The following is a 22,951-nucleotide window of genomic DNA, read 5'->3' as shown; positions in this document are numbered from 1 at the left end:
ATGAAAAAACATTGCTTTAAATACAACATTCAAAACAAGAATCCAGTGGAATACTGCACTTTGATCAATTCAAATTTTCCCACAAATCATGTACTTTCATTTGAAATATTTTTGATAATACAGTATGCATTTATCAGATTTCAAATACATCATGGATACTGGAAACAGCTGGCAACATATATTAAAAGTGGGAGACAACAGTCTCAATGGACTAAGTGACTATAAAGTTTTTTTCAGATATGAATAAGCAATGATTTTGTTGGAGGATCCAAAGTCAACATGCTACGATAACTGCTGCTCAGAGCACTGCTCCATAATGAACCTTCCTCAAGTGTCTTCTGAGGTTCTCTGTTCGGTTGAATCTCCGTCCACAGAGCGAACAGTTATATGGCCGTTCTCCTGTATGAATGCGCTCGTGCTTTTTCAGATCTGCTAAACGACTGAACCTGAACTTGCAGCACTTGCACACAAAAGGTCTCTCGTTTGAATGGCACACAAAGTGTGCTCCGAGGCTGGAGGGCGTCGCAAACGTCTTACCGCACACGTGGCAGCTGTGCAGGATCTCCCTGCTCTCACTGACACTGGGAGTGGTGTGAATGCCCCCCGATTGGACCATATTCTCTACCCGTGACCTAAGAATGTGTTTGGAAGCAGAATTGAGTAAATTACTAGGTTGGTTATAATGGACAACGTTGTTGAAAAAAGAAGAATCAGGCAGCTGGTTGTGTTCATTTGCTTGAGGAACATCTTGCTCAGGAAGCACAGGAGCTTGTGTTGTCACATTGTCTGTCTCTTCTGTACCAGAACGTGCCAGAGGCTCTGGTTTAGATTCCTCTTTGATTCTGTTTGAGTTCAGTGGTGACTGAGCGCTGCTGGCTGCTGGACTCTCTCTGCTGCCAGGTAAAGGCTTTGGGTTTCTTCTTGGAGGGCTACTCTTTACCCTGGAGAGGGGTCTTTGCTTCTTTAAAGAATAGTCACAGGGTCCTTGCATAGAATGATGACTGTTGTCTGCATTAATCTCATCTAAAACCAGCTTTATATGAACAGGACTGTCACTCAGACATTGTGGCTGCTCTGGCTGCTTGCTCACAGTTGAATCTCCATGATAAATTAGATCTTCCTGCGCATGATCCTCCCCTGAACGCGGCTCATCAATGGGAAAGGGGACTTTCAGGACTTCATCTAAAAATATAAAAAAAGATGATTGAAAACGTTTACATATAAGTAAGCAGACAACTTATTCTATAACTACAAGCTCTTGGTAATCTCACTGGAATCCCCAGTCGTCCTCTCCTGGAGTTCTCTGAGCTTCTGCTGGAGGTTCTGATTCTCCAGGCGCGCTCTGGCAGACTCTTTCTGATACTCGAACACAGCCTGACCCATGAGCTGCAACGCTTCCTGCACAGCAGCAGTGAGGAGCTCAGCTACATTCGTGACGAGGAACTCCATCTGGGACATTTTGATGGGACCTGCTCAAAAAGAAAACAAGCTTCTGTTATTATTTAGTTAACCTGATTTTGTTCCAAACCTGATTCATTTTCTTTCTTCATAAAATAAAACATTCTGAGAAATCTGTCATTGTTTTGTCCATTGTCCGTACACTGAAAATCAAATGTCACCAAAACACCAACGAAGCATAGTGTGTTCCACAGAAGAAAGGTTTGGAAAGACATGTCGGTGAGTAAATAATGACAGAATGTTCACTTTTGGGTGAACTCTCTCTTTAATGAAATGCGATGTTGTGCACATGACTGCATCTTATCATAACGATGAATATAATAATACAGTGACTAAATTAATTACATTTCATTTCTAAAAAACTTAGGTTAACCGTGTCTTAATGTGACGTGCATTTTAACAAACCCCTCTTTGCGCGCTGGTCACTCAACACTTTTTTATAATTATTATTATTATTTCTAATAAAAATTAATGTTTGGGATTGCATTATAATTATATCACAATTAAAATGCCACAATAACACCTACCTCTCTGTTCTCAACCACAAAGACAATATAATGAAACTGTAATCTCAACAAAGCACACTGTGAACTAACGTCCGTAAAATAAGAGGTTTCTCATGATACTTGTATCTTCATGCTGGACTGTAAATAGTCGTTTTTCTTTCAGGAAATGTCAAGGGTGACTTGTCATCATGACGTTTCTAGTGGGCGTGTTGTGGAAACGCATGTTGGTGACGTACTACTTCCTTTGCTACGCGTGACCTGCTTCCTGTGTACGCTGCCAAATATTCATTTGCGCATGAACTGTTTACAATCCTGTTTTTACAGTCTATGGTTACAACTAGTAAATCTGTGTATGGTTAATCACATGAAGCGTATACATTTTTTTTTACAATATTATTTTTATAATACAATTATACAACTTGAATTGGACTAGTCTCAGCCTCATGTTCGTTCCAAACCATTTTGAACAGATTTTTATTTATTTATTAGTAGTAAAAATGTTAAATAAGAAACAAAGACATGAAGGTTTGGAACGACATGAGGCTGAGGCCGTTCCTCTTCAAGTTTTATTTTACTGAAACAATATGCTTCAAGTGATTAACTTTACACTGATATGTTGTAGTTAATCGGTTGTAGCCAGAGAAACAGAGTAAGCAGGTAACGTTATCCCGCTATGAATATTTTGCAGGAAACAGGAAACAGTTCCAACATTCACAGTATCTGCTTTTGTGTTTTGTGTGGGTGTTTAAAGATGAGATAATTCCCATATTTAGATTAACTTACTTTAAGGAAGTCTGGAGTCCATTTTTATATTATTTCTACCCCATTAACTCACTGAACGTCATCGTTTTAAACAGTGACCGAATTTATTTCAGAGTGCAGAGTATCTAGTGCAACACATGCTACTGACAGATCGTAGTCTGTTAAATTTAGTTTACAAGGTCATCATGGTAATTCTAAGAGCTGGTTTAAGATATTCTGGCTGCTCACAAATGCTATAAACTAAGAGAAGCTTACACTTAATAGTTTTCGTGTATAGGCGTTTGAAAAAAACATTCCATGAAGATGAAGGGTTATTCACATTTACTGCAATGGGTTAGTCTCACTTGTGCTAATAAAATACTCTTTCACTTAGTGCAATGACTTTGGCTAATGTCAAATAGGGTTGGGAATACATGTATGGATCATAGGAAAAAAAAGAAGCTCTTTAGTTCACAAAACTAACAAATATTTAACAGTCAAATAGTCATTTCTCTAAAACAGAGATGCAGATGCAAAAAAACAACAGCAGTAAAAACAATTGTCATTTGAGTATCGGATACTGGTACTAGTCTAATAGGACAGCTAAATTCTGGAATACACTACACAACTTTTAAAACCTGAACAAATTTTACAAAAACTAGGCATCATACACTTACAGACTTTGTAAACAGTCACAAAGGAAAACTGTGTCTGTGAGCATCATACATTACGTGATTCTCTATGAAATCTGTCAACTCAAATCTGCAGACTGGCTCTGACTTTCAGCAACCAGCGTCAACTCCTCCAGACTTTAAATTGGTGGAAAATCTGGGCAAAAATTGTGTAGTGTATTCCAGGCTTAAGGTAACTCAAAATGTTCTAACTGAACCATGTGACACAGGACGCAGTTAGGATTGCAGCCCTACTTCTAGCTTTCTGTAACAAAGAAAACGTCTCTGGTTATTTGCATTACCCATGTTCTCTGAATAGCGAACGAGATGCTGCAAAGCTATGGGAACGCCCCTTGGGTGTGTGGATTGTCTGAAGCCCATATAGAATCACACCAATTCACTGGATAATGACCACCTCAACGTCACTATGTCACAGACTCTAAAACTAGCGACCGCAGCATCTACTCCTCAGGTTTCCTGCCGAAGAAGTCCTGTCGGCAGTGTGAGGAGTTTGGCAGCAAACACAGTCTCGTTTCCTATTCAGAGAACATGGGTAACTCAAAATGTTCTCTTTCACAGGTTTACTAAACACTGCGTAGCTACACGTATGACCAGGCGAAAACCTTCCAGTCTCTCTCGTGAAACCAACACAGAGGTGACTAAAACTGTAATCCATCGACTGGCCGCTAGACTCCCCATGTTAAAATGCCCAACTTAACAGCAGAAAAAAACATTTACATCCAGGTTCAAATAGTTTTGGTTTTGGTCTATGTTGCTAATTTTGCCCTTCATGACAACTCTGAAGGGGGTGAATTTATTTTATAACTTATTCGTTTAAATTATATTAAGCCTTAAAGTTCTGAATAATTAAGGGCGTGGCCACTTGAGTGACAGGTGGATTGCTGCTACGGTCACCACCATCGAGCTAGCTGGGCATGGTTTGAGCATCCAGCTCCCGCATCTTTGAGCTTCAAAAACACTCTTCAGAAATCTACGGTTGACGTCACGGATACTATGTCCATGTTTAATACCGCCTGCAAGATGGAAGAAAAACCTTTGCTGTGGAGAAAACCTTCTCCTTCTCCAAGAAAAGCTTCTGGAGTCAGAACTTAGAGGACTGAGACTCGCGCGGTTCGTCCAGGTACTCAATATTAAGTTTTTCGGTAGCGTGCGCTAACATATCCACTAGCTCAGTATAGGCCTGCAGAAGGCAGCACCTCCTAGACGCTTGGCAGGACACTGTCGACTAAAGTGGGCCTGAAATCCTCCTAGATGGATGCAACAGTGTACAAATTGTAAACTAGCAAAGAGTTTTGAGACTGAGATTCACACAAAAATTACAGTTGGAAGCGCTGTAAAAGCACCTTACATGTGATACCCATACATTTATCAAACTTACTTTGCAATCTTGTTGCTCGCGATAAGACAAGAGCACGGTAGCTGGCAGTGACAAACATAACACTTCACTGAGAGGAGAAACAAGGTTTCACTGAATGCAGTCAGTGAAGTACAAAAGGGAAACTCAAAGATATAAGCTGAAACATGAGCCAGATAAATGGCTTTTGAAGAGCTAAACAACTGCTTCTGAACGAAGTAAATCTGAGGAGCAGATAGTGCGGTCGCTAGTATTAGAGTGGGTGACGTAGTGACATTGATGTGGTGTCCACACCATCAGCCAATGAATTGGCATGATTCCATTCAAGCTTCAGACAATCTGCACACCCAAGAGGCATTCCCAAAGCGTCATAGCTATGCATTGTTTTGTGAACCTATGAAAGAGAACACCTTCCTATGTGTTGAACTATTCTAGTAGTGACCAAGACCAGCTAAGCTACAGCAAACAGTGAAGAGCATGCAGATTAATGTCTTAGGTTCCTTTGGGTGGGCTCCACTTCAAGGACGTAGGGTCAATAGTCTTGCTGCTTCCACGTTTTTCCTCTTTGGTTTTCCAATCATCAATCAGATCCTAAAAATCATTCAACCATTGAAATGCATTAAAACACAAAATTAAATCAAAATAACAAACCTGTAATTACTGTTAATGTTAATATGCTGCTAAAATGACTACATCCATTAAATTACAATAACAGTTACCTGTCTTTTTAGAATCAGATGCTTCCCTTTCCAGTACTTCAGCATCTGGAGTGACTGTAAAGTGCTGACAATGTCTACAGGGTTGACCGCTGTTTCTTGGCTGATTTCTGCTCCCAAGTGTCAATATATGACAAAGAATGAAAACAGTTATTCATAATATTAAATGTTACAATCATAAATGGGAACAGGAAGACAAAACAACATTAACCACTGTTCAAAAGTTTATGGTCTGTAAGATGTTTTTACTGTTTTTGTCTCTTATGCTCACCAAGGCTGCATATTTATTTGTTCACAAATACTGTAAATATTGTGAAATATTATTACAATTTAAAATAACTGTTTTCTATTTGAATATATTGTAAATCTAATTTATTTACTCCAGTCTTTAGTGTCAGAAATCATTCTAATATGTTGATTTGCTGCTCAAGAAACATTTCTTTCTTTGATGAAAGAAAATAATACAAAATAAATCTTTTGTAAAACTATAAATGTCTTTACAGCACCTTTGATCAATTTAATGCATCTTTGCTGGATAAAATAAGTATTTTTTAAATAATTACCGTAATAAAAAAAAAAATCTTACTAACCTTAAAAAAGAAGTAACATTTAAAAGAAGTGAACATTACACTGAGTACCTTTAATGGAGATCTCTTTGCCCTGAAATTTGTGCAGGTAGCGCAGGAGCACTTCTTTCCAGTAACTCCTGTAACTAATGAGTCCCAGGTCAGAGAGAGGCCGTTCAGGGGAGCCAACCTTCTCCTCTACTTTGGACAGCAAATAACCTGCGCAGACACAAGCCATTCACACATTAACATCTTCCATTAATTTCAGCATCAAAAAGTGCATATGACCACATAGTTTAAAAAGAGCTATTCTATGTCCTTAAGGTTTTGTTTTTATATAAAGTGACATGGCATAATTTACATGTTCTACAGTTAGAACTGTAACTTTAACATCACCTTTTCCAATCTTATTTAAGCTTAACAGTAATGACAAATAACAGCTATAAAAAGTACACAAATGATCTAAATCTACTGAACTCACTGAAATCAATCAGCATCTTGCCATAACCCTGCCTCATAAACTGTGGCATGGTCAGGATGCAGGAGACATTGTAGTTCAGGAATGAATTCTTTTCCTAAACCCAGATATGTATTTTGATTACCACAAAATAATTACTTGCAAAGTAACTGAAGCTTAAGGTGCACTGGAGTGACTAACAAGAGTACCTTGGAGAAGTATCCTACAAGATGGCAGCCGGTATTGTCAGCTTCGGTCATCACATAAAAGAGGAACGGCTCCACATCGTAATACAAAGTTTTGTGGTCCAGGAAGAGTTTGGCAAGGAGGCACAGGTTTTGACAATAAATCTACAAAAGACAGTGTCAAAGCAGAATCAGATACTGATTGCAAATTACTGACCTCCAGATTTTTAAATCAAAGCCAATTCAAAGTTGTCACAGAAAATCAAGAGTCCTTTTGGATTGTCTTTGTTCTTGCCTTGTTCTTCTTGCCGTCCACTTCAAAAACAGATATAGCCCCTTTTCTGTAAATCTCATCACCTGGTGGATGTTTCCACACACATTTGGCCTGATTGAAAGTGAAATAAGAAAGAGATGCATGTGTGAATGCAAAAACACTCAGCTATCAAATTTTATGATTCGAGGTAGGGTTGCACAATTAATTGAATTTCTGATCGCGATTATGTTGTTTTAGTATAACATTATAATACCACTAAAAGTTTTTCAGTTCAAGTGTTTTCAACTTGTTTATTTTCATACAAAAATACGGTATGCAGTTGCATCAAACAATGGTATAAACATCATTCAATATAAATTGTGATGATAGTAATAATAACTGAACATGTTGAAAGAGTTACCATGTGACGACGCAGAATGGTCTGACTCTTCATGTATTTGAGGCAGAACTCGCACATGTAGAGACGGCCGAGGCGGGCGTACTCTTCAGGGTACGGCGAGTGGTACCAGGTGTCCAACTCGTAGCGGCCGAACACAATGGTCTTTATCATGTTGCCGCCCTCCGTCACCTGACCCTGCAGCCGGAGTTTTTCCTGCAATGACCAATGAAGGGTGGGAGAAACACAGGTCTGACTGGAGGGAACGACGACAGAGTGTAGAAGAAAAAAATCCTGAAGCCTACCGCAGAAGATTTATTCATGAAAGAGGAGGTTGAGGACGAGATCGAGAGATACACTACTGCTGAAAAGTTTGGGGACAGTATGATTTTCTTTTTTTTTTCTTTTTTTAATAAAGAAAGTAAGTTCTAAATGCAGCCTTGGTAAACATGCAAGACTTTTTTTTTTTTTACTTTTAAAAAAATAATACTGATCCTCAAACTTTTGAATGGAGGTGTACATTTTCAGAGACTGTACTAATAAATAAACAGAAGACAATGTAGAAGTTTAGAAGTTAAACTAACAGTAAAGATCGAAATGAGCTGGAGAAAATAAGAAGGTAAATTAAGGTCTACTCAAGATTATTTATTTCTCTTATTGGAACAGTTCAACCAAAAATAACAATGCTGTTATTATTCACTTGATCGATTTTCAGTCAAGCTCTAAAAGATGACACCATCCAGGTCTGGATAGTCAGGGTTAGTAAATGTCAGAATTTATTATTATTATTTTTGGAGCTGTTCCATTAAGGTAGGGCAGTTAAAGTGTGTTGCTTAAAACTCTGAGTAACACCCATATGCAACTGATGAGAGAGTGGCAGCAGTGTGGAGGCTACAGTGGAAGAGAGTCCGGCGTAGGCCCATCACATACTCCAGAATGCAGTGGTGAGAAGGCTCAGCCCACCAAAATCTTTACAGATCATGAAAGAGAGAAAAAGGGAGAAAAGGAGGGGAAAAAATGAGATGGGTCTCCTCTCTTACAAGATCATCCAAGGCACGTGCCTGGGCTTTTCTGAATAGCTCTAGGTCATAGTCACTTGTGATGTTCTCCAGCAGAGGCTCACGACTGCTGCCATGGGTCTGTCTGTGCTCCTGGAGAGAGTCAAACGATGAGAGCTCAGAAACACATTCATTTATCTGCTAGGGGTTGCTGTAATTCTTTCTGCAGATATGGAGACTCACTGTATACTTGTCTTTTTGCTCTTTAATTGGACCAGAGTTTCTCTTCCTCCTCATCTCCGTCACCTTTTCTTTATACCGCAGCTGTCGCTCCATTTGGGCCTAGATGTGAGGTAACTCAGAGAATGTGAGTGCGAGTTGAGGCTATTTAATTAACGTATTTTTACTGCACATAAAATCAGAAAGCAGCTCTTGGAGAATGTCATTCATCGGTGGCCAAGAGGGAGGATGTTAAATACCTGGTGGTGTGCTGTTTTACCTGTTGCCGAGCCGAATGGCGGTTCTCATCCTGCCGCTGTGACAGCGTCCGCTCCTCCACGTGTTTGTCTCGAGAGCTTCCCTTCACCTGAGTAAAAGGTTGGATTTGAAGGTAAACCTTGTCGTTTAAGCAAAATACAATTTGGCTAAAGGTTTAGTCCAAATGACACACATAAGCATTACCTTACACTCATCTGCTGAAAGGTTATGGTACAGTGGACATCCAGATACTGAAAAGTGCCTTTCATGTTTCCCTGTTAAATGTCCTGAAGGAGGAATGAAGGTTTTGAAAATTTGAGCATTTAAATAAACCTGAACACAAAACAGTCTTGCCAGAAGACAAGTAAAGCCACTATTAATACACTAATACACCAAATCAGCATATTAGAATGATTTCTGAAGGGTCATGTGACACCGAAGACTGTAAGAGTAATCATGCTGAAAATTCAGCTTTGCATCACAGAAATAAATTGCAATAAGTGAAAATAGAAAACAGTTATTTTAAATCATAGTGATATTTCACCATTTTAACATTTTTTTACTGTGTTTTTGATCAAATAAATGCAGCCTTGGTGAACATAACAAACTTTTTCTTTAGAAACATAAAAACAATCTGGCCAACTCCAAACCTTTGAACGGTAGTTTAGATATTCTTAAAAAAATCAAATAAAGGACCTGGAATCTAATTACCAAGTGAATTACAACCAGGTGTTGGGCATTTCATGTTAAAGTTGTAGCTCTCATGAAAGCGTCGTCGTTTGGGCCGGTGAGCAAGGCTGGATTCTTTCAGAGACAGCTCCTTTGCCAGACTCTCATCATGAGACACGTTTGGGCTGGACATGTCAATGTCAGACTCAGAGGAAGGAGCGTTGCCGGTGGGCGTCCTGGGTGGGGACTCATCATGGTCTGCACTTTCCTTCAGGTCTGGATGACCAACACAACAGAAAACAGGACTGTATAAAATCTAAGAATGGAATAAGGAATATATCATTACATCAATAAAATGAAAATGGCAATAGTGTAACTACAGAGGAAAGGAAGAAAATTCAATAAACACAAGTGGAGGTTAAAGTGAAGGTGTAGCTAACCACATACTATACTAACCAGATCTCTCAAAGGATGAGATTAAAGTGTCAATCACGTCAGTAATCGCTAGTATAAAACGTTTTGGTATCAGTGATGATCATTCATGTTAACAGATGCACTTAATAATTATAAAATGTTGACTGTTGCTGTAATTCGTGACAAAAAGCTGTATGCTTCTGAACTGGAACGCAAGTTTGTTTTATTGATGCTTGAGCCAACACATTGTCAAAAACAAATTGAACAGATTTAACTATATTAGGGTGTATATGTTCACACAAATAGATAGTGTTACCTATACATTCAAATGATAGCAAACTACAACAGCAAAAGTAGGCCAAAGCCACAGAATATGAGATGAATTATTATGAAAGTCTAATGCATCACTTCAAATAATAAAATTTTACAACAACAAAAAAAAAATAATGATGTACACAACCGTTTAAAAGGTCAGTAAGATTTTTTAACATGCTTTTGAAAGAAGACTTGCTCACCAAGGCTGCATTTATTTGATCAAAATACAGTAAAAGCAGTAATATTGTGAAATATTATAATCATTTTAAATAACTGTTTTCTATTTGAATATTTTAAAATGCATTTTATTCCTGTGATGTCAAAGTTGGATTTTCAGCAGTCATTACTTCAGTCTTCAGTGTCACATGAACCTTCAGAAATCATTCTGATTTGCTGATTTGGTGTTCAAGAAACATTTCTTATTATTATCAATGATGAAAACAGTTACGCTGCTTCGAAAGAACAGTAAAAAAATACTTACTGACCTTTGGAATGGTTAACATGCTATATGAACTGAGGAAAATCTGTGACTTGTCATAAAGACAAAAACTTATGAAGAGAAGCACATGCGAGCAGAGCAAAGCATGGAGATACTCAAATGAGGGAAGGGTTTTCTCCTCCTACCCCTCTCTGAGATTTCCCCATGCTGCTCCGTGTCTGAGCCAGAAGAGCGACTCTGCCGCAAGGGGTATTTCTTGGGTAAGACTGACACCCCCTGTTGTTGACTGCGAGTCACGCGACGGGTGGAATAGTTCACCACCTCCTCTGAAACTGGGGCAGACGGGTTCCCCACAGGACTGGAATCTAGAAACAAAGCTCTCAGGTTTGTTCGTTCACTCTCTAGTTTACTGTTCTTCATCCATCATCCTTCTTACCTATCAACCCATCACCTCAGGTTTAAATTATTGTTTATTTTGGGTCAAAAATCACATGATAATTTCATTACTCCTACGACCCAAAGTTCCAAAGCTATTGTCTTCCTCATTATTAGTAAATCATACTTTTACTGAAGTAGCGTGTCTTACCTTGTGAGTTGCGGCTGAGCCGCAGTGAGGAGCGAGTGAGACGGGTGTTTCTCACTGCGTGGGCGTCACTCTCTGAGCTGTCTGTGTGCTCCGCAGAGAAGTCTGAATCCTCTGTACCTTCAGAGCTACTGCCCGCATTTCTCTTAAGTGTCAAAAACATCAAAACCCGGTTTGGTCTCTAAATACAAATGTTATCTTGGTCACACTTTACAATGAGGTCCCATTAGTAAGCATTAACTATTAACATTCACTAACAATACGGATAACATGTAGCATGTATTGATTGTTGTTAATGTTTGTTAATACAAATGCAACTGTTCAGTGTTAGTTCATCTCATCTCAGACTGAATTTGAACAGATTCAACTTTTGATTTTAATAATGTATTAGTAAATGTTGAAATTAACATGAACTAAGTTTAATAAATGCTTCAGAAGTATTTTTAGTCTATCTTTTAGTTAATCTTACCTAGTATAATCTAAGGTTAACCAATGGAACCTTATTGTATACTGTTACAGCCATCTTTTTTATTGATATACGCATAGTGAAACAAATGAGAAAAATGTACTTTTAAAAGGATGGTTTTTATGAAAAATCACTCCAGACAACACTGTTAATTAGAGTAATTTGACTGTAACAAAAATCAGATAGTGCCTGACCTGTGAAAATTACCCTGGTGACTCCTTCCTTATGTTTCTTATTTGTGACCCTGGAGCAAAAACCAGTCTTAAGTCGCTGGGGTTTATTTGTAGCATTAGCCAAAAATACATTGTATGGGTCAAAATGATCTATTTTTCCTTTATGCCAAAAATCATAAGGATATTAAGCAAAGATCTTGTTCCATGAAGACATTTTGCTAATTTCCTACTGTAAATATAATAAAACTTAATTTTTGATTAGTAATATGCATTGCTAAGAACTTCATTTGGAAAACTTCAAAGGCGCTTTTCTCAATATTTTGATTTTTTTGCACCCTCATTTTCCAGATTTTCAAATAGTTCAATCTCTGCCAAATATAGTCTTTAAAATATGTCCTAAAAATTGACCCTTAAGACTGGTTTTGTGGTAGAGGGTCCCATTTTAATTACACAGAACCAGGGGTCCCAGAAGGTGCTGCAAGGGGTTCACTATTTGCATTATGATCTGCATTATATAATGTCATAATTTTTATTCAATAATGTGGAACTACTAATAAAGTGTTGCTGAGAAATCTTTTTTTACACTGTGGTCAACGGTTTGCCTGAAACAAAACATTTTTAACAAGGTTAATATAAATATGGGTGTACAATGAACCGAATTAGAAAAAAAAACGTCATGGTCAATGATGCTTTTAACACCCTTGTAGCTAATTTCAGGACCTCCCTCACTCACTCCCTATTATCTACTGACAGTAAATATTGCTTTATCAGCATGTATGAAAACATGACGTGATATTAGATCATTACAATTGATTGGGGAAAAAGACCACAGCTTTTTTCCCTTGTGTCACAAAAACAAATGTCCGAATTGAAGGCACAATAAATATAAACTAATTTTGTATGCGCTTCCTACATACTTGAAACCACGCATTATGTAATCACACCGATCGTTAACTTTATAGTTTTGGCTAGCGTCTGCACATTGCACACATTAACAATTTAACTAGTTATTTGGTTATGATGACTGCAACTACTGGATCTCGAGTTTGTGTGAAACGAGCAGGTGAAGGCTGGTTACACATGAACACGCAGGTGCGAGATGCTGAGACTATATAGTCATGTACGCAGCTGGCCTGTAGGATGCGATCATACCTTCCGCCGCGGCATCGCGCTTCTCCTGCAGCCGGGTCTCTGGGTTCAGTTTCTGCTGGATTTATTACTGCGGTCTGATCGACTAAACCTAGCGAAGGCTGCTTAAGTGATGCATCCCTGTGGAAGCGAGGGAAACATTAGTTTGGTACAAGGAAACACTGTTTCATCACTGACAGTCGCGGGTAACGACGGCGCGCGTCTGTTTACACTCTTCACTTCCGGTACAAAATCCTACTGTAAAGGTCTCACGGAAAATGATAAACACGAGGAAGTTACCATTATTTTTAAAAGACATGGATGATTTATTTATGGTTACCCTATTTTTAGCTGATCACAAATGGTTTTGCAGTAAAACACAAATAAGAGCAAGTGTTGTGCAGTTCCTGTGGTAATAGTTCTGTCGCTAGATGGCGCCACTAATGTCACTGATGTCATTTAACTAGGCCTATTTGAAGCATTTCATCATCTAGTTTGAATTTTAGGAAGGTTTCTGACGTCCATTTTTTTAAAATACATTGTGTATTTCATAAAATAATTACAAAAGATGAAAAGATGAATTACAATAGATTATACAATACAATAGTTTTTAAACTCTAGAGAGACAGCAATGTTTTTAGACATTGTTATAATTAGTTATAATTTATGCAAGACATGAAGTTGTGTAATACATCCCCGTTATTATGTCAATAGTTCAAGCTCAATAAAATCATTAAAAGTAAATAAATAAGCCCTTTGATTAATAATGTTTTTCAGCATAGGTTTCTTTTTGAAAATCAGTGTCTGTAGGCACACTGAACCACATTTGCCAATTATAGAGGGGCATGTTGTCACATTATATGGGGTAAGTTATAACAGCTAAACCTGCCATTGAACAGTCTATTATAAGATTTTGAGCTAAATTTAAAGTGTTAAAATTATAAAACACAAACAATTTATCACAGCATTAATATGAAAGGTAACACAAAAATATCAAGCAATAGTGTCATCACTGAATCCTCAATGAACTGAGCTGATTTAAAAATGACTCTTTGTTACTGTCCACTTGCATTGTTGACAAACTATTTTTTTATAGTTCTTTTTTAAAAAAAATATTTGATTGTTTGACACTGTAAAGCTGCTTTGACACAATCAGTATTGTATGAAGCACTTACTTGACTAGTGTTGCCCAACAAATATTATATAAAATGCTATATCATACGTACATTCTGACAGAAAACTATATAGTTAATGAGATTTAGCTCTTTGATCTCTTTCCACTGTGACAGTTAAACTATTTAATATATCAAATAATATTTTACATTAATTATATATATACATAAAGCGTTGGATAATCCTAACGATATCTCTGAATGTCTCAGTTTGCATGAATTAAAAATCAAAACATATAAAGTAATCTTTGGTTTTCCAAAATAATAAATAGGTCTTCCACTTTAGACACAAAGGTAAACCAGCTTTGGGCATGTCCATAATGTGTCTGCAGGTAGACCGTACTGCTGATCCCATAACCATACAAGACTTCCATTAATACTGTCGGTCTGTTGTAAAACAATACAATATTACAGATCCTCACTCATGTTCTCGGTCTTTGGGTAACGTTGTGAGTCTTATCAGGCACAAGTCACTATTTGTAAAATGAATCTCTTCATTTTGTTTTCAGTTGTCTTGAATCCAGACTGTCATCGCAGTGACGACTTGCAGGAGTTCAGGCTGCTCCTTTTATCCATCCACTCAGTTGCCTGGTCACTGGGCACCACCTGAGCTTTGGAATCTCAGGAGTAAATAGAGGGAAAAATGCTTTCCAAACATTAGTGTGGTCATTAAAGAGGGCCTGTGCCGTGCATGTGTGTGAAGTGGCTGGTTTTGGGTGCTAAATGTAGCTCGCCATTATGAGAAAGACACTCAATAGTTGAATGAGGTCATGTGCATGGCCACATAGGACTCTTGACTGTTCTCTAGGTTGTTTTATTAATATTTAAAATCTGTTTATTTATAAAATGTATTTATTAAGTGTTTATATATATATATATATATATATATATATTATATATATATATTCTTTTTTTTTTTTACATTTATTCATTTAGCAGACGCTTTTATCCAAAGCGACTTACAGATGAAGACAGTGGAAGCAATCAAAAACAACAAAAAGATCAATGATATATAAGTGCTATAACAAGTCTCAGTTAGGTTAACACAGTACACGTAGCATGGGATTTTAACTAATATAATAAATAAAAAGAAAACAGATAGAATAAAAAAATAACACATACACATACACACACATACATATACAATTGCTTAATAAATGAAAAGAAAATAGAATACAAAAAGATTAGAAAGGTAGTTAGATTTTTTAAAGAATAGAATTAGAATAGTGAGTGTTAAAGTTAGAGGGTCAAATAAAGATGGAAGAGATGTGTTTTAAACTGATTCTTGAAGATGGCTAAGGACTCAGCTGCTCGGATTGAGTTGGGGAGGTCATTCCACCAGGAGGGAACATTTAACTTAAAAGTCCGTAAAAGTGACTTTGTGCTTCTTTGGGATGGCACAATCAAGCGACATTCACTTGCAGAATGCAAGCTTCTAGAGGCCACATAAGTCTGAAGTAACGAATTTAGGTAAATGGGTGCAGAGCCAGTGGTAGTTTTGTAGGCAAACATCAATGCCTTGAATTTTATGCGAGCAGCTGTTGGAAGCCAGTGCAAATTGATAAACAGAGGTGTGACGAGTATTCTTTTTGGCTCATTAAAAATTAATCTTGCTGCCGCGTTCTGCCGGCATTGCAATAGTCCAGCCTGGACAGAAAAAGAGCTTGAACAAGGAGTTGTGCAGCATGTTCCAAAAGAAAGGGCTTGATCTTCTTGATGTTGAATAAAGCAAATCTGCAGGATCGGACGGTTTTAGCAATGTGGTCTGAGAAAGTCAGCGGATCATCAATCATAACTCCAAGGCTTCTAGCTGTTTTTGAAGGAGTTATGGTTGATGTGCCTTACTTGATGGTGAAATTGTGATGGCAGCCTTTGACTTTGGTTCCCCGCTGAACTGCACTGAATGTGTGGTCCACATCTGGAAATCGTGATCTGTATTTCCAGGGAATGCTGAGAAATTGAAAGAAGCAGCTGTAGAGCGGTTTTGTTTGTAACGGTTTGAAATGACACGTAAGACAAATTGTTTAAATCTAAGAGATCGCAGCACATATAGGGCTGTGCACAGTGATAAATTCTTTAATCTTATGGGGAGATGAGGTTATTTGTAATGCAGGGTGGTTGTTACAAGGGCTGTAGGCCTGTCTTTCTAATTATAAGGTAACGAGCGAAATGTCCAGTGGCACAAATCATGTTGGACCAGCCCACATGTTCGTCCAGCCCACATTTGGAAATCGTGATCTGTATGAGAAAGTTGGAGGAGCAGCTGTAGAGCTTGTGCAACTTAAAAAATAAGGAATTTTCAGTACGAGCCAGAAAATAATAATCTTTCAGAGATTTCTTGGAATACCAGCAATACATGATACACTTATCATCCCTCCTGTCAAACTACAGCCTGAGAAAGAAGGCTTGATAAGTTGATTCTGTGCTCTGTTAAAACACATTTTAACACAGTATTGCAATAATATTAATAAGCTGCGTGTACATTTCTGAGAAATAAAATAAAAGGAATTGAGCGAAATGTCCAATTTCACAAATTGTGCTGGACAGTTCGGGGAAAGTTGTCTAGGTAGTTTTTATGTGGTTTTAAATGTGAGAAATGTATTAAATAGAGTATTTCTTAGCCAAATCAATGGTTTGATATCTTTATATGTTGCTTTGTATATTTTTTTGCTGTTGCATAAAGATAATGGTTTAAAAGTTCAATACATTTTTGTGGTCCAGACTGTGCATCTCACATACATTAATGAAAGGAGGGTAAAGTATGTACAAACTAAGATAACACGACCCTAACTGACACAGCTGCTGCTCTCCAAATATACCATCTGGAATTCATTGACATCTTGACAGAATAGCTGTACATCTATGAGATTAAATTTGTTTAATATGTATATCAGTCTTTACTTGCATGAATATACTCTGAAATAAGGGGCAGCTGGGAGATAAACGATCATCAATCCTTGAAGAAGTTTAGTGTCCAATGTCAGTTTCCACAATCTATAGCCCTCCGACAATTCATGCTCTTAATAGGTTTGGATTCCTTATCTGTTCAGCTGTAAAACCAGGCTTTGTTTTGCCTGCATCTACTGATGGCTAAAAGGTAATCTGAGGTTTTGATTCAGTAGAGCTGAACCGTGTAACAGGCCAAACAATTACTCCAAGGAGACAGAAAACACTATTAATTGATTGCAGATGAACTGGTAGAGCATGGCGATGTTATCTTGTCATGATTTGAAAGTTGCTCTTAAGCAGCAAGAGGTGAATATTTTCAGTAAATAATAAAAAATGTCAGTCTGTTCTTTAAAGCTATTATATTCAGAAGACTTGGAATATAGTGCATGTGGACTAGCCATATGTTATGCAAAGTATTAATATTGCTTTTTTGGAACAGTTGAATGGAAAACACCTGCATGAAAATTCTTTAAAATTATCTTTTGCATTCCACAGAAAAATACAGATATAGAATATAAGTGAGAAAATGGTTTATGCAAGTTGCTTTAGTGTGAACAGTTGTGTTGATGTTTTTTTTTTTAAACAAATGTTTTGTTTAAAACATTTGATGTGTCGCGGAGCAAGGGATGGACTTCTTCAGTGTAGTTGTGTTGCCACAACTATAATTATAACGACAGAGAAACAGTATCATTGGAATCAATTCTAGAATTATTTTTTCTTACTGATTAATGATAAAAAAAATTGTCAGTCAAACAGAATCCATCTGACTTTAAAGAGCTTGAGAATTTAAATCAGGAGACAACATGCTTATAATAAACAGCATGCTATACAAACCTTAGAAAAATACAATTATTTAGAGATATATATTACCCCCCCCCCCCAAAACAAACAAACAATATGTAGTCACCTTTGACATTTTATTTCATGGATGAACATTTTCATAAAAATAATAGTGCATTTGGTGAGGTGTTCTATCAATCTATTTAAATTTAAAATGAACCTTCACAAAAAAAATGAAGTCTCTAAAAGAAGAATATAACCAAAATAATATGCTGATTTAATAGTCTAAAACACATCACACAATCATTTTCTACAAACTTAGAGAATATTAATAATATTTACAGTATTGTTCAAAATAATAGCAGTACAATGTGACTAACCAGAATAATCAAGGTTTTTAGTATATTTTTTATTGCTACGTGGCAAACAAGTTACCAGTAGGTTCAGTAGATTGTCAGAAAACAAACAAGACCCAGCATTCATGATATGCACGCTCTTAAGGCTGTGCAATTGGGCAATTAGTTGAAAGGGGTGTGTTCAAAAAAATAGCAGTGTCTACCTTTGACTGTACAAACTCAAACCTATTTTGTACAAACATTTTTTTTTCTGGGATTTAGCAATCCTGTGAATCACTAAACTAATATTTAGTTGTATGACCACAGTTTTTTAAAACTGCTTGACATCTGTGTGGCATGGAGTCAACCAACTTGTGGCACCTCTCAGCTGTTATTCCACTCCATGATTCTTTAACAACATTCCACAATTCATTCACATTTCTTGGTTTTGCTTCAGAAACAGCATTTTTTATATCACCCCACAAGTTCTCAATTGGATTAAGGTCTGGAGATCGGACTGGCCACTCCATAACATTAATTTTGTTGGTTTGGAACCAAGACTTTGCCCGTTTACTAGTGTGTTTTGGGTCATTGTCTTGTTGAAACAACCATTTCAAGGGCATGTCCTCTTCAGCATAGGGCAACATGACCTCTTCAAGTATTTTAACATATGCAAACTGATCCATGATCCCTGGTATGCGATAAATAGGCCCAACACCATAGTAGGAGAAACATGCCCATATCATGATGCTTGCACCTCCATGCTTCACTGTCTTCACTGTGTACTGTGGCTTGAATTCAGAGTTTGGGTGTCGTCTCACAAACTGCCTGTGGCCCTTGGACCCAAAAAGAACAATTTTACTCTCATCAGTCCACAAAATGTTCCTCCATTTCTCTTTAGGCCAGTTGATGTGTTCTTTGGCAAATTGTAACCTCTTCTGCACATGCCTTTTTTTTAACAGAGGGACTTTGCGGGGGATTCTTGAAAATAGATTAGCTTCACACAGACGTCTTCTAACTGTCACAGTACTTACAGGTAACTCCAGACTGTCTTTGATCATCCTGGAGGTGATCATTGGCTGAGCCTTTGCCATTCTGGTTATTCTTCTATCCATTTTGATCGTTGTCTTCCGTTTTCTTCCACGTCTCTCTGGTTTTGCTCTCCATTTTAAGGCATTGGAGATCATTTTAGCTGAACAGCCTATCATTTTTTGCACCTCTTTATAGGTTTTCCCCTCTCTAATCAACTTTTTAATCAAAGTACGCTGTTCTTCTGAACAATGTCTTGAACGACCCATTTTCCTCAGCTTTCAAATGCATGTTCAACAAGTGTTGGCTTCATCTTTAAATAGGGGCCACCTGATTCACACCTGTTTCTTCACAAAATGGATGACCTCAGTGATTGAATGCCACACTGCTATTTTTTTGAACACACCCCTTTCAACTAATTGCCCAATTGCACAGCCTTAAGAGCGTGCATATCATGAATGCTGGGTCTCATTTGTTTTCTGAGAATCTACTGAACCTACTGGTAACTTGTTTGCCACGTAGCAATAAAAAAATATACGAAAAACCTTGATTATTCTGGTTAGTCACATTGTACTGCTATTATTTTGAACAATACTGTACATAAAAAGCTAGAAAAGCATGAAAGTGCTTGTTAAAATAACTAACTAGTGTAGTGTGAGGATGGAGGATCCTTACTCAAACTTCATAACACCTTCAAAGCCATGGTAAGTGAACGGCTCCAGTGTGGACGTGCAGTGATCCTTTTCCAGACAGGCCATTTTGTTGTACTCACAGTCACTCTCAGAGCCTGGACCAAAATACACTCCATCAGGTGAGTTGATGGACGGATCTTCGTTAAAATAGTTGTGCGGCCTAAGGATGACACCGCCACCATTGCCTACAGTAACCGTGTTGGGGATGTCTTCTGCATGAGGAATGTGTAGGAAACCGGTGGTCACCCAGGCAACCAAGTCCTTTAGAAGACATAATGAAGTTTCAGTCATAATTTACATTAAATAAAAATATCTGCTGAATAAAAACATTCTAATGAAGTGTTCCATTAATACCTCGTTGACGATCATATCATTATCGTCAATATATTTGCTGAAGTCAACAAATGGAGACCACATGTAATTCTGATTGTACAGACTGCTACTAGTCTGCTCTTTATCTTTATGCTTGGTTATAGCAACTTTATACCTAGAAGAAAAAAGAAAGTGAATGGGAGATAAGCTAATCAATAAACAACACATCTAAAAAATATACATGTAGCTGATTATTGCATGCTTGACTCGATACACTGAGGCCTTACCGAGCCCAGGATATGGACTTCTCTACGGACTCACTTTCAGGGAGGTGATCTCCAGCAAAGCTCACCACCTGAAGCCTGTAGGAGCGATGGTGGCCCCACTGATTAGTCTGATTACTGGCTATATGAAGGTAACGGGGTGTTTTGGTGCTATGAAGCATCGCTGCTTCTTTTTCTGTCTTAATTTGCTGCTCCACCAGTTGTGGTATCTTTGCTTTCTCTGAAGGCATCCATGGCAATGGCACTTCCTTATACACCATGTCTTTAGTCTGAAATACATTCTTCACACCTTCAAAAAAGAAAGAAAATGTTTTAACCCTTGTAAAAGTTGTTCAAATTCACTACCCTTTCATTATGTTCGGGATGAAAACATCCACTAAATTAAACTGCTGTAAAAATGTATCAGATAATTTTTTTTTTCAATTTTCTATGAATAAACGTCAGTCCTGATCAAAACTTCCAAATGTAAAAAAAAGAAAAGAAAAAAAAATATTAACTCTTTAATTACCAACCCCCCCCCCCCCCAAAAAAAACCGAATGACTTATTTTCAATATAAAAAGTAATTGTGGCTGGATATTTTTTTTTTTTTAACCTTTTATCACAGTCTTGGGCATGTCAAAAATTATTTATAACATTGTGATTGATGCATTGTTAGTTTTTGTGCAGCATTAGATTTAACATTTTTCTCCCTCATTTATTGTTTGTGGCTGTTTTTCATCAAGAAAAGACAAGCATTTCACACATAGGCCATCCATACTTCTCACAATCAAAAGGCAGCAGGTGCATAAATACACTTACTTAGTTTTTGTTTACTCCATGTAGTCCTGAGAGCTGAGGTGCATATTTAGATTTTTTCAGATAAATCAAGAGAAGTCCGCAAAGGTCTCTCTCACACTATCTCTTTCTCTCTCTCTCTCTCTCTCTCTCTCTCTCTCTCACACACACACACACACACACACAAACACACTATAATTTGCTATTATACTCCATATACAAGCCAGAAACTAAGCTTTTTTTTTGCACAGGCCTATCTAAAGGCTTAATGGTCCCACCTAGTGATCAACTGTAAAAAATAGCACATTTTACCTCTTCCCAACAGGGAAAACCACCAGCAATCAAGAATGCATGATCATATGGTGTCATGGCTTTGCGTATCAAAAAATTTAATTATAATGGAAGTCAATGGGGCAAAAACAGCCACGAACAATAAATGAGGGAGAAAAAAATCAAAATCTAATGCTGCACAAAAACTAACAATGCATCAATGCCAATGTTGTTACTAACCTTTGATATGTCCAAGACTATGATAAAAGGTAAAAAAAAATATCCAGTCCACAAGTCATTTTGTGTGCCCCCCCCCCCCCAAATCAGTGACATCATTTATGAAATTGGTAATTAAAAAGTTAAAATCTTAGATTTTTTTTAAACATTTGGTAGTTTTGATCAGGACTGAGGTTGATTAATAGTTTTATGCAAAAAAAATAAAAATAAAAAATAGAAAAAATAATATTTGTCTGAATATTCATCCACGAACACAACAAAAGGTTAGTGAATTTGCCCACAGTGTATTGCTGAGTTTTTGAAGACTTTCAAAGCATTTATCCAAAATATGTTTCAAAATAAGATTTGTCACCAAAAATCATTCCATTTGCTGAAACACAGCGAAAGTTGTGGCCAAAATAAGACTCAACTTTACCCCCTAGTGGACAAAAACGTAATAAGGGTTATAACTGTTTTATGACTTTTAACTGTATTTTTTTCCCGTGGTATTCTCTGGAAGCTGATGGCCATATTTAGCTTTTCTATATAGTCAATTCCATGTGAGATAGTTTTCATTATGACCAAAATGAAGGAACCCTTTAGCTGCAGAATCATTGTGAACTTCTTAAAGGGATAGTTCACCCAAAATTAGGGCTGCTCCGATCATGATCGGCCGATCGTTATGCGCATCTCGCCAGTAAAGCCGGTTCTCTAATCAGCGGTAAATTCAATCAGGTGCGTGATTTCACATAGAGCAGCTGTTACTACACAGAGCCGTTATTAACAGAGAAGATGCGCAAATCTACGTTCATTTTCAGCGTTTATTTGCTTTTCTTCTCAGTTAACAACGGCTGAGGGAATTTACCGTTGATTAGAGAACTGGCTTTAGCTACTGAGGAGATGCGCATAATGATCGGCTGATCGTGATCGGAGCACCCCAGAATTAAACAGTCTGCCATCATTTACTCCTCATCTGTATGATGTTCTTAAAAAATGTGACGAAAATGTGACGGAAACCAGTGACACAAGTCGGCAGCACAACTTTCGAGCAAAATGAGAAAGAAGCGTTTTTTTTCAAAATAGGTGATTTTCGTTTTTTTGCAGAATCTGTTAGTAGAGATCACAAAGTAGCCTCTCAGTGTTTGAGATA

At 37.4% G+C, this 22,951-nt stretch overlaps 3 protein-coding genes across 9 annotated transcripts in view; all 3 read right to left on the bottom strand.

Moving 5' to 3' along the window:
- Nucleotides 1-41: 41 nt before the first annotated feature.
- On the bottom strand, nucleotides 42-2,288 carry zgc:113090 (zinc finger protein 524). Its single transcript, XM_026205849.1, has 3 exons — nucleotides 1,986-2,288; nucleotides 1,272-1,469; nucleotides 42-1,182 (listed from the first exon to the last, which is right to left on the bottom strand). Exons 2-3 carry the CDS (start codon nucleotides 1,456-1,458, stop codon nucleotides 299-301), a joined length of 1,071 nt encoding a protein of 356 aa, XP_026061634.1. The 5' UTR covers nucleotides 1,459-1,469; nucleotides 1,986-2,288; the 3' UTR covers nucleotides 42-298.
- Nucleotides 2,289-2,810: 522 nt separating this feature from the next.
- LOC113045428 (histone acetyltransferase KAT7-like) lies at nucleotides 2,811-13,306 on the bottom strand. 6 transcript variants are annotated; one of them, XM_026205818.1, is made up of 15 exons: nucleotides 13,012-13,300; nucleotides 11,224-11,401; nucleotides 10,823-11,002; nucleotides 9,512-9,745; nucleotides 9,005-9,087; nucleotides 8,823-8,909; nucleotides 8,567-8,665; nucleotides 8,366-8,476; nucleotides 7,350-7,541; nucleotides 6,971-7,060; nucleotides 6,700-6,840; nucleotides 6,515-6,608; nucleotides 6,106-6,252; nucleotides 5,471-5,577; nucleotides 2,811-5,342 (listed from the first exon to the last, which is right to left on the bottom strand). In XM_026205818.1, exons 1-15 carry the CDS (start codon nucleotides 13,024-13,026, stop codon nucleotides 5,244-5,246), a joined length of 1,857 nt encoding a protein of 618 aa, XP_026061603.1. In that variant the 5' UTR covers nucleotides 13,027-13,300; the 3' UTR covers nucleotides 2,811-5,243. The 6 variants fall into 6 exon arrangements, with proteins under 6 accessions (XP_026061603.1, XP_026061611.1, XP_026061621.1 ...); XM_026205826.1 differs by having other exon boundaries at nucleotides 8,387-8,476; nucleotides 13,012-13,299; XM_026205836.1 differs by having other exon boundaries at nucleotides 11,224-11,365; nucleotides 13,012-13,295.
- Nucleotides 13,307-18,017: 4,711 nt separating this feature from the next.
- Nucleotides 18,018-22,951, bottom strand: part of LOC113045412 (primary amine oxidase, liver isozyme-like) — a 28,322-nt gene continuing 23,388 nt past the window's right edge. Inside the window, exons 3-6 of one of the 2 annotated variants that reach the window (XM_026205806.1) lie at nucleotides 20,544-20,829; nucleotides 20,299-20,431; nucleotides 19,850-20,205; nucleotides 18,018-18,227 (exon numbers count right to left, since the gene is read on the bottom strand). In XM_026205806.1, the coding sequence (XP_026061591.1) occupies nucleotides 19,924-20,205; nucleotides 20,299-20,431; nucleotides 20,544-20,829 (701 nt within the window). In that variant the 3' untranslated portion in view covers nucleotides 18,018-18,227; nucleotides 19,850-19,923. Of the gene's footprint in view, nucleotides 18,232-19,849; nucleotides 20,206-20,298; nucleotides 20,432-20,543; nucleotides 20,830-22,951 lie in introns of both variants that reach the window. The other variant, XM_026205802.1, reaches the window with a different exon arrangement.

The sequence above is a fragment of the Carassius auratus genome, chromosome 3 (assembly GCF_003368295.1).
Source record: "Carassius auratus strain Wakin chromosome 3, ASM336829v1, whole genome shotgun sequence".
Lineage (NCBI taxonomy): Eukaryota > Metazoa > Chordata > Actinopteri > Cypriniformes > Cyprinidae > Carassius > Carassius auratus.
Note: the sequence above shows the minus strand (reverse complement) of the source record. Positions and strands in the feature narration are given on the sequence as shown.